The following is a 10121-nucleotide window of genomic DNA, read 5'->3' on the forward strand; positions in this document are numbered from 1 at the left end:
AGCAAACATGTTCTGCTTGAATATTATTCTTTTTCATTTAATGTAAATAATTTTAATGGATTATAGTAACTTTAGGCCTTGACATAGATTGTCATTATTTCAAGTGTAACTTTAAATTGGTTTATTTTAAATCACTATTTAAATAAAAATATCAAATTTTAAATCACTGATTTTTGTTCAACCTGGGGGTGGGGGAGACTGAGTCTCTTCAAGTCTTTCTAAGATGCTGTGTCTGTGCCCCTCCCAAATATGCAATTTCAAACTCACCCCCTTCCACCTCTCCAGAGTTGCGGGTGCAGGGGGAGACACTACACTCAGTTCTGTGTTGTGTGCTTGTGCTGTCTGATGGGTTTGTTCTGATGAATGGGGGATGGGACACCACAGACAAACCCCACTGACCCTTATGCTGTCCTGACTCTGTCATTGCAGATTCTAGGTCAGCTGGGAGAGGCGCCAAAGCCAGAGACACTGGAGCTGACTGGAACTGATTCTGCTACGGCTGCATAGAGCCATTTCCTGCAGCTGGTGAGAAGGGTCCAAACTGATCAGAGCCCAGCACCTGCCACTGCGTCAGTGAGAGGAGAGATGGGGGAGGAAGTGGAAGCAGATCCCCTTGAGCAGCCTCTTAACGGCTCCAGAGACTTGAGGAGCGGAGGAGAACCAGTAATCGGAGCTTCCTTGCCTAGGAACAGGCTGGAGAGAGATGCTGAGATGCAGCCTTTCGGTGGTAGGTAAAACTGCCCCTCACCCCGACCTGTGCAGTGGCAGCCATATTGCGTTAATGGACTCAACTCGTACCTGCAACTGCTCTCTTGTGTGGCCGTTGCACGTGTGTTTTTAGGACTGCACATGTTCTATCCCTTCCCTGTGAGAACGTTTGGCTCACGTCTCCCTTGTTCGCTCCTGTCATTGCTCTTTCCTTCTGCTTGTTTGTAAGGGTCAGATCCTCCCTCCAGTGTGTGAGCAGCAGGCAGGCTGAGACATACACACTCCTAACACACACAGAGCCCTGCCTCTGTGCATGGCCAGGAGCAGGTGTAGCTGCCTATGGCCACAGCGCATTCATTTGTGTTTTGCCAGTGCACATATCGTGTCCTCAGATGTGGCTTTGGGCGCTAGAGAAGAGGATTTGCTAAGATTGAACTCCAGCAGGGGTTTCCTGTATTCACTCTTCCTGGGATGGAGGAGGCTCTTTCAATGTTCCTGCCAACTTTGGTTGTTAATTATGACAACTCTGGATATTCATGTTAACCATATCAATGCTCAATCCCTTTTTTAACTTTCCTGAGTTCTTGTTCTCACTTCCCTGGCAGTGAGTTCCACAGTCTATTGTACATTTTCTGGAAACATAGTTCCTTTCCCACCTTTTTAATCTCATTGAACATCCTTGTTATGAGACAAGAAGGACATCGGGAAGGGGATAACTACCCCTTTAAGGGACAGGCAGGAGGCTACAGCTGGGACAGCTGAACTGTTTGTTGTAATTGCTCCTGTCCTGAAGCCTTATTAAAAAGGGACGTGCTGTTTTGTTAATTAGTGTTGGCTTCTCTTTGTCCTGGGCTTTTAAAACCTACTGTTGCCAATCAAGGGAAATTAAGGAGGGCTGCACCCACAATGCCACACCTGGCCACAAGGGGGCGTGCAGGGACAGCCCCCACCTTTACCAACAAAAACTCCCAGTCTGCCTTCTGTCCCATCTGTTATTGCATAGACTGTTTATCCTGTCCCCTCTCATTCACCTCCTCTCCAAGGCAAATCATCCCAGGCTTGTCAATCTCTTGTCATGGATTTTCTAGGCCCTTGATCATCCTCCACCGAATCCCTCTGATATCTGCAGGGTCCATTCTGGGGATTAATTGAGCTAATTAACCACAGTGGTGATTTGGGGAGTGATGTTCTCCTTCGCAGTCTGGATGGGAGTTCAAGTTAATATTTGTGGCCAGAGCTGGGACAGAACCATTTAAGACAAAATAAATATCTGGTGTGTGTCAGATCAGAGCCTGATGGCAAATAATTCTGGTCTCTGTAGTCCCAGGAAAATTAGCAGGTTTTTATCTTCCAGATGATCCAGCTAGCGGCAACTTCAGGAAAGCGGCTGTATCTAAAGGCCGAGCTGTGTTCATTGCCATAGTCGGGGTCTTGGTGGTGATCATCATTGCTTTAGCAGCAGCTTTGGGAGGTAAGTTCCTGCCCCCTGATGATTCAGTCTCTGGGTGTGGGGGAGTTTTTCCCTTTGTGGCTCACAGCTCCACGTCCTCTCTCCCTGGCCTCTCTGCTTTAGCAGTCAGGTCAGATAGGAATCTCTCTAGTCTCTTTCATGCCTCCCCCCATCACTCTCGTACCTGAGAGCATCACAGATGCTAACAGATTTCTCCTCACACCCCTGTGAGGCAGGGATGTGTCCTTGTCCCCATTTTGTGGCAGGGGAGCCAAGGCACCGTGGCCCCGTTCCACAAAGGGCACTAAAGGGTCGAAGTCCCCCTGTCAGGAACCCCTGTGATCCTCCAAATCCCTGTCCGGCTGCCGCTGAACCTGGGGGTACCCGAGATCACCCGAGGACGATGCTTTAGCTGTAGAAGTTCCCTCCGTGCTTCCGTTCCTGCGTCTGGGCGTGTGCCGCTGCTTGGCTCTCGGCACCCAGAGGCCTGTCGTATCCGTGGGGCAGGATCTGGCAGGTGTGCTTAGGCTGCCTGCCTCTGTGAAACAGGTTTTTGGCAAGGAGACCCCCCACCCTTAATCCTGCCCCAGTGGTTAGGGCACCCCCCTGGGATGTGAGAGACCCAGGTTCCAGTCCCCCTCTTTCTGAAGTGAGACAGGATCTGAACAGGGGTCTCCCACTTCCCAGGTGAGTGCCCAGCCACTGATCTCTGGGACAGTCTGATGGATGGAATCCCTCAATATTTCTCATTGAAGTTGTTCCACTTTGATTATTTAATTAAATGTTAATTGGGTCAGAGAGTTAGAATCCCTCTGTAATCTCATGATTAGGGCATCCACCTGAGAGGTGGGACCCCCCTGCTCTCAAATCCCTGCTCACCAGGGAGAGGGGGACTGAAGCAGGGTCTCACATCCAGGGTTAGAAACCTTTAACTCACTGGTTAAGGTAACTGGGAGGTTGTCTTCTCTCCCCCCAACCATTTTAAGTGGATTTAGGTGCCTGCTGCACTCGCTCTCACAAGAAGTGACGTAGGTACCTGACTCCAGGGCGGGGGGTCCCCTCTGCAGGTTGTTAGCAGGGCTGGGCCCCTCCCTGCAGCCAGGGCTGAGGTGCTGAGCTCTGAGAGGGGCGGGGCGTAGGGCACAGGCCTGGTCACTGTCTCCTATTGGCTGGCTTGGGCAGCCCCTGTCTAGCGCGCTGGCTGTTGTGGATCCCATTCTTAGGCCCCTCTCCCTCCCCATTCACTGTGTGGGGCACCCGGGCGCCCAGCTCAGGCTTGTGGGTCCCGTTGTTGTTCCAGTGATTTCCTAGATGTGTAAAAGTTCAATGTTGCGATGCTGAACCTCAAACACCTCCGTCCCTGTGTGGATCCAGGCCCAAGTGGCTCGCCCATGGTCACACAGGGAGTCTGGCAGAGCTTGGAATTGAATCCAGATCTCCTGAGTCCCTGTTGTCCAGGGCAGTGAACACAAGACAGTCGCTCTTTTCTGGATTTCAACCCCCCTCTGTTGCTGCTTTTTTATACTTTGGGACTCTCTCTTCACACCCGTTTGGGTTGATGGACTGACATGGATCCCGTGTCTAAACTTCACCGTAACTTGTCTGCAGCTCAGTGCTCTGAGGTTACCAGTCTGGCCTTCCTGCCTCCCCTCCCCCTGGTTGTCCTCACAGCAGGGCTGGCAGGGGCTACAGCATCGCTGGGACGAGCTTTATTCAGCTGTGGGGAGGTGCTGTGGGGGGAAGCCCCCATCACTGCAGTGGTGTTGCAGGGAATTTAACCCAGGGCTCAGGGATCTCCAAGGGGAAGGCTTCCCAGTTAAACTTGTCCAGTGTCCAGTATGTGCGATTACAAACTAGTTCCGTTCAGTGTGAGCCTCACTGTAATGTACAGCCCCACACGTTGCTGCAGGGGATCAGTGGGGTGCAGGATGATCTAGCAGCTGGGAGCGGAGTCCGAGTGGTGCTTGCCGGGGTTATTAGTAGGGGCGCTCACTGCTCCCACGTCCCACTCCAGTGTAGTGAGCTCTGGGGTCAGGCTGCATTCCAGGGGATCTGCTGCTGTGATACACGAGATGGGTGAGGAGGGAAACGCGCTCAGAGGGGCTGTCAGAACTGAACGGCGCTGAGTGCCCCTTGTCTTCAAGGCGGCATTGGCAGAGCCCAGCAGGTCTGGCAGCCTCTCTGCTTGTGCCTCTGCCTAATGTACCTGCTGCCACAAAATAAGTAACAGACGTGATGCACTCAGTATTCGCGCTGCGCTGCCTTCTGGACTGAGGTTCCCCGCTCCAGAGATGTGCCTCTCGCCTTCTGTAGTCGCACATGAAAGTGCAGTTAACCAGGCTGTAAGGGAATGGATGGGCCGGGCATACCCTTCCCTTGCTTCCACCTGTCTTGTTCCCTTCTCTGCACACCTTGTACATCACCTAGCTTGGTGGGGGCTGTGACCTGGTTGGCGTCTGGGACTAGCGCCATGTATATTATAATTAACGCTCACAAATGTGCTGGGTTGAGATTCCATCAGGACGTGCCCCACCAGGCCAGATAACTTCCTTGTGTTTCCCCAGATCCTCACCTAGTTCCTCTTCCTCATGGATTATATAAAACAAGTGTTAAACCAGAAACCTGCCCTTTGACTCGTGCAGAAATAGACCCCTTCCCCCAACCCAGGAACTCTAAACATTTCCAGGGATTGCTCAGAGATGACTTTCTTTGCAGCGAAGGGGTTAAGTTTCATGGAGGGACTTCAAGTGGTTTTGTTTAACCCTCTCCCTGCTGCTTGTACTCCGGAGGGAATGCTGCGCCAACCAATTAAAAATTCAGACAATATTTTAAAATTCTGCAAATTTTGTCAATAAATGTGGAGGCTCCAACATGGCAATGGGGAGCCCAGGCCACTGGCTGCATGGAGATGGGAGATCCCTGCAGCCCCCTACCCCCCAGGACAGGGACTCAATGATGAGGCCACACCCCACCCTGACACAGCGCAAGGGCCCGGCCTGCCCCAGAAACACCCTGGGGCCCTGACCCTCTGTGTCAGGCGCACCAGGTGGGGACAGAAGGCTCAGCCTAGCAGGATTCACGTGTGGAACGGTCTAATGTGGAGGATCCAGGTGTGGAGTGAGAGGGTTCTGTGTGGGTCGGTCTGGGTGCCTGGGGGGGTGTGTGTCTGGGTGTGTGTGGGGGAGCTGGATGCACAGGGGCTTGTTCGGGGTGTTCTGGGTTCAGGGGCAATGGGACTCGGGGGGGGGGGGGGGGGTACAGAAAAAATGATCGCGGCTTGGTGCTCTGCTTCCTGCTCCGTGTGCCCCAAATAACACACCCGCGCTTCTGGGGAGGGACACGTGACCGCTCTTGCAGCTTCCCTTTGCTTCCCCATCAGACAGTCATTTTTCTGCAGGGAAGCAAAGAATTCTGTGCACATGCAGGTGGCGCAGAATTCCCGCAAGAGTATTCTTTACCTGGAGGAAAAAACCTGAATCAACATAAGAACGGCCATACTGGGTCAGACCAAAGGTCCGTCTAGCCCAGTGTCCTGTCTTCCGACAGTGGCCAATGCCAGGTGCCCCAGAAAGAATGAACAGAACAGGTGATCACCAAGTGATCCATCCCCTGTCACCTATTCCCAGCCTCTGGCAAACACAGGCTGGGGACACCATCCCTGCCCATCCTGGATAATAGCCATTGATGGACCTGTCCTATTAACTTATCTAGTTCTTTTTTTAACCCTGTTAGTGTCTTGGCCTTCACTACATCCCATGGCAAAGAGTTCCACAGGTTGACTGTGCATTGTGTGAAGAAATACTTCCTTTTTATTTGTTTTAAACCTGCTGCCTATTAATTTAATTTAAGAACCCCCTAGTTCTTGTGTTATGAGCCGGAGTAAATAACACTTTATTTACTTTCTCCACACCAGTAATGATTTTATAGACTTCTATCATATCCCCCCCTTAATCGTCTCTCTTCCAAGCTGAAAAGTCCCAGTCATCTTAATCTCTCCTCATATGGAAACTGTTCCATACCTTTAATCATTTTTGTTGCCCTTTTCTGTACCTTTTTCACTTCCAATATATCTTTTTTGAGATGGGGCAACCACATCTGCACACAGTATTCAAGATGTGGGTATACCATGGATTTATATAGAGGCAATATGATATTTTCTGTCTTATTAGCTATCCCTTTCCTAATGATTTCCAACACTGTTTGCTTTTTTGACTGCTGCTGCACATTGAGTGGATATTTTCAGAGAACTATTCACAATGACTCCAAGATCTTTCTTGAGTGGGTAACAGCTAATTTAGACCCCATCATTTTATATGCATAGTTGGGGTTATGTTTTCCAATGTGCATTACTTTGCATTTATCAACATTGAATTTCATCTGCCATTTTGTTGCCCAGTCACCCAGTTTTGTGACATCCCTTTGTAACCCTTCACAGTCAGATTTGGACTTAACTATCTTGAGTAGGGTGACCAGATGTCCCGTTTTTAAGGGACAGTCCCGCTTTTTGGGACTTTTTCTTATATAGGCGCCTATTACCCCCCTACCTCATTTTTTCACAGTTGCTATCTGGTCACTCTAATCTTGAGTAATTTTGTATCATCTGCAAAATTTGCCTCTTCACTGTTTACCCCATTTTCCAAATAATTGATGTATATATTAAACAGTTCTGATCCCAGTACAGACTCTTCGGGGGCACCACTATTTACTTTTCTGCAGTCTGAAAACTGACCATTTATACCTACCCTTTGTTTCCTATCTTTTAACTGGTTACTGATCCATGAGAGGACCTTCTCTCTCATCCCATGACAGCTTACTTTGCTTAAGAGCCTTTGGTGAGGGATCTTGTCAAGGGCTTTCTGAAAATCTAAGTACACTATATCCACTGGATCCCCCTTGTCCACATACTTGTTGACCCTCAAAGAATTCTAGTAGATTTAAGATTGAAATGGTCTTTGGGACCAAGAAAATCCAGCAGGTCACTCCCACTCATTGGGGTCTCAGAGTAGCAGCCGTGTTAGTCTGTATCCGCAAAAAGAAGAACAGGAGTACTTGTGGCACCTTAGAGACTAACAAATTTATTAGAGCATAAGCTTTCGTGGACTACAGCCCACTTCTTCGGATGCATATAGAATGGAACATATATTGAGGAGATATATATACACACATACAGAGAGCATAAACAGGTGGGAGTTGTCTTACCAACTCTAAGAGGCCAATTAATTAAGAGAAAAAAAAAAACTTTTGAGGTGATAATCAAGCTAGCCCAGTACAGACAGTTTGATAAGAAGGGTGAGAGTACTTACAAGGGGAGATAGAGTCAATGTTTGTAATGGCTCAGCCATTCCCAGTCCTTATTCAAACCGGAGTTGATTGTGTCTAGTTTGCATATCAATTCCAGCTCAGCAGTCTCTCGTTGGAGTCTGTTTTTGAAGTTTTTCTGTTGTAATATAGCCACCCGCAGGTCTGTCACTGAATGACCAGACAGGTTAAAGTGTTCTCCCACTGGTTTTTGAGTATTTGGATTCCTGATGTCAGATTTGTGTCCATTAATTCTTTTTGCATAGAGACTGTCCGGTTTGGCAAACTAGACACAATCAACTGTGATCCAGTCTGGCAGTTGCTGTGTTTCTGTTGCTGCTTGTTCTCCACAGGTACTAGGGGAGGGACGATCTCTCACCCTGGGCGCTCTCTCTCTTTTATTTTTTTAGTGGAAAAATCTAAGCACTCTTCTCAATGCCCCTCTGCTGCCTCCCGGTGTCCGGACGGCTGGATCGGGATCAAGGGGAAATTCTACTATTTTTCTAATGCTCCAGGGAATTGGACCTACAGCCAGAGCTTCTGCTCTTCACACGGTGCCTCCCTGGCTGGGATTGATAATCTGCAGGAGCTGGTGAGAAGCCCGGATAGATGCTTTGTGCCAAGCCCAGCGATCGCTGGCACCACAGACAGGGCTGGAGTCAGGCTGGGCTCAGCCCCTGTAGGGCAGAGAGGAGCCCGGGTGCCTCCCAGGCTGGGCGGCCAGAGTCAGTGCGGTTCTGGCAGCTGGACCTGGGGCTCCAGCCACCTCGACCCTGCATCTGCCAGAGCCCAGGTGGAGACTCCCCCTGTGCAGGGCTGGGCCGGCTCAGTCAGCTCCCAGCCGATGCGCTGCCGGGGGGCGGGGGGGGGGAGAACCCGCCCCCCCCCCCCCAGTTCAGCCCTGCCCCAGGGTTCCCGCATGGGTGAGGCGGGGGGAATCCAGCTGAAGGTTAGGCCTGCTCTGTGCCTGCTTCCTTCAGCTTCCCTGTCCTGGTGGCGGGTCTGTCTGCCCTCCCGCTGCATCTCCGTCTTCCTCCTGGCCCTGCTGTGCTCTGAGAAGGGGCTGCTGGGCAGACAGTGACCTTGCAGCTCAATTCCCCCTTCACTCAGTAGGTGCCACAGCCCCAAGAGGACAGGGAGGGTGATGGGTTAATACATATCTGATCCCTTCACCCAATAACCATGGAAGAGGCCTGTAGAAATCCCCCACTGCCCAAGGTGGGGAGCAGCACAGAGTCAGGGTCTAACACAGCTGATTGCGTTTATTGGGTTTCTAAGGGTTCCCTGCTGCCATACAAAGGCAAACTGGACCACTGGATCGGCCTCCGGAAGGCCACTGGCCAGGTCTGGAAATGGGCCAACGGGACCGAGTTTGACCATCGGTGAGTCTCTTTTTCTCTGCATTGGTCAGAGGGGATGGAAATGCCCCACTGGCTGATTTAACTTTCCCTCCTGCCAAGTGGGGCCTGGAGCTGGTGCAGGAAGGAGGATCCTGAGGGGCTGTGAGTGCAGCTTCCCTCCCTGACTTGGAGTGTCTCCCCCAGTCTGTGCCTGGTATGCACTGACTCTAGCTCCAATTGCTTCTGGGTTACAGGTTTGAAATACACGGAGGAGCAGAGTGCGCGTACCTGGACGAAGACCTCACAGTCAGCAGCTCCAGTTGCAGCACACTGAGAAAACAGATCTGCAGTAGACCTGATGCCCCTACGTAGGAAGAGGAGTGTGTAGTGAGAGGGGACTTGTAAGCTCAAGGGAGTTGGAGTCCAGACGTGGCAAAGGCTGGTTCTCATCCCCTCCATGATCCACAGATGCTGCAGCCTGGTTCCTTGTTTCTCAGTCTGCCTCCAGTCCAGTCCTATCTGTCCATTACCCTAATGCCGGGGTCTGTGACCCTTCTCTAGGGGAGACTGCCACCATTTCAGGGTAACTGCATCTCTATCCCATCTCCATCAGGTGAGGACTCGGGTCTCCAGCCGCCCCCTGTCTCTGGGCAGGGACCTCATCCCACTCCCTTCTGATCGGGGGTTTAAGGCTGAACTGTTCCCTTCCATACACCATGATATCCCCAGCAAGCCAGTCTGTCTGCAAGCCAGCACCTGCACTTTGCTTCTGCTCTGAGCACAATGCCCAGCATGTTCCAGCTGTTACAAGCTAGCACACGGCCCTTTCTCAGCTGATACATCCCCTTTGTTCAAGGGCAGGGGTTTCAAACACGCGGGCCGCATGCGGCCTGCGGGGCTATTGCCTGCGGCCCGCCAAGCAGCCTGCATGACCCCCAGGCCTACCTCCAGGCCAGGGGTGGGCAAACTACATCCGCGGGATTGCCCCCCTCGAGCCCTGCGCCGCTCCCTGAAGCAGCTGGCATCACGTCTGTGCGGCCGGAGGGAGGGGGGGAGAGCAGAGTGCTGCATGTGTTGCTCTGGTTTCCAGGCACCGCCCCCCCCGCCCAGAGCTCCTGTTGGCCGTGGGGCGGTACCTGGAGGAGCGGCAAGCAGCACGCGGAGCCCTGAGTCCCCCCTCCCCCAGGGACCGCAGGGACATGGTTCCAGCTGCTTCGCTGTGCGGGGCTGGGGCCACCCCGGAACTGCTTTAGGTAAGTGGCTCTGGGCCAGAGACCGAAGCCCTCCTGCACCCTGCCCCCAAACTCCCTGCCCTGAGCCCCCGC

General features: G+C 51.8%; 1 protein-coding gene across 1 annotated transcript; it reads left to right on the plus strand.

Annotated features, from left to right (window-relative positions):
* Positions 1–436: 436 nt before the first annotated feature.
* On the plus strand, positions 437–10121 carry LOC117870434 (C-type lectin domain family 2 member D-like). Its single transcript, XM_034757584.1, has 5 exons — positions 437–727; positions 2063–2179; positions 7867–8048; positions 8735–8838; positions 9051–10121. Exons 1-5 carry the CDS (start codon positions 586–588, stop codon positions 9166–9168), a joined length of 663 nt encoding a protein of 220 aa, XP_034613475.1. The 5' UTR covers positions 437–585; the 3' UTR covers positions 9169–10121.

The sequence above is a fragment of the Trachemys scripta genome, unplaced genomic scaffold, assembly GCF_013100865.1.
Source record: "Trachemys scripta elegans isolate TJP31775 unplaced genomic scaffold, CAS_Tse_1.0 scaffold_28, whole genome shotgun sequence".
Lineage (NCBI taxonomy): Eukaryota > Metazoa > Chordata > Testudines > Emydidae > Trachemys > Trachemys scripta.

What these genes read in the sequence shown, in the direction of transcription:
- LOC117870434 (XM_034757584.1), top strand. Translation starts at nt 586, where the DNA reads ATGGGGGAGGAAGTGGAAGCAGATCCCCTTGAGCAGCCTCTTAACGGC. An exon ending in TGAGATGCAGCCTTTCGGTG is followed by an intron (nt 728 to 2,062) that starts GTAGGTAAAACT and finishes TTTATCTTCCAG; the next exon opens with ATGATCCAGCTAGCGGCAAC. An exon ending in GGGACCGAGTTTGACCATCG is followed by an intron (nt 8,839 to 9,050) that starts GTGAGTCTCTTT and finishes TCTGGGTTACAG; the next exon opens with GTTTGAAATACACGGAGGAG.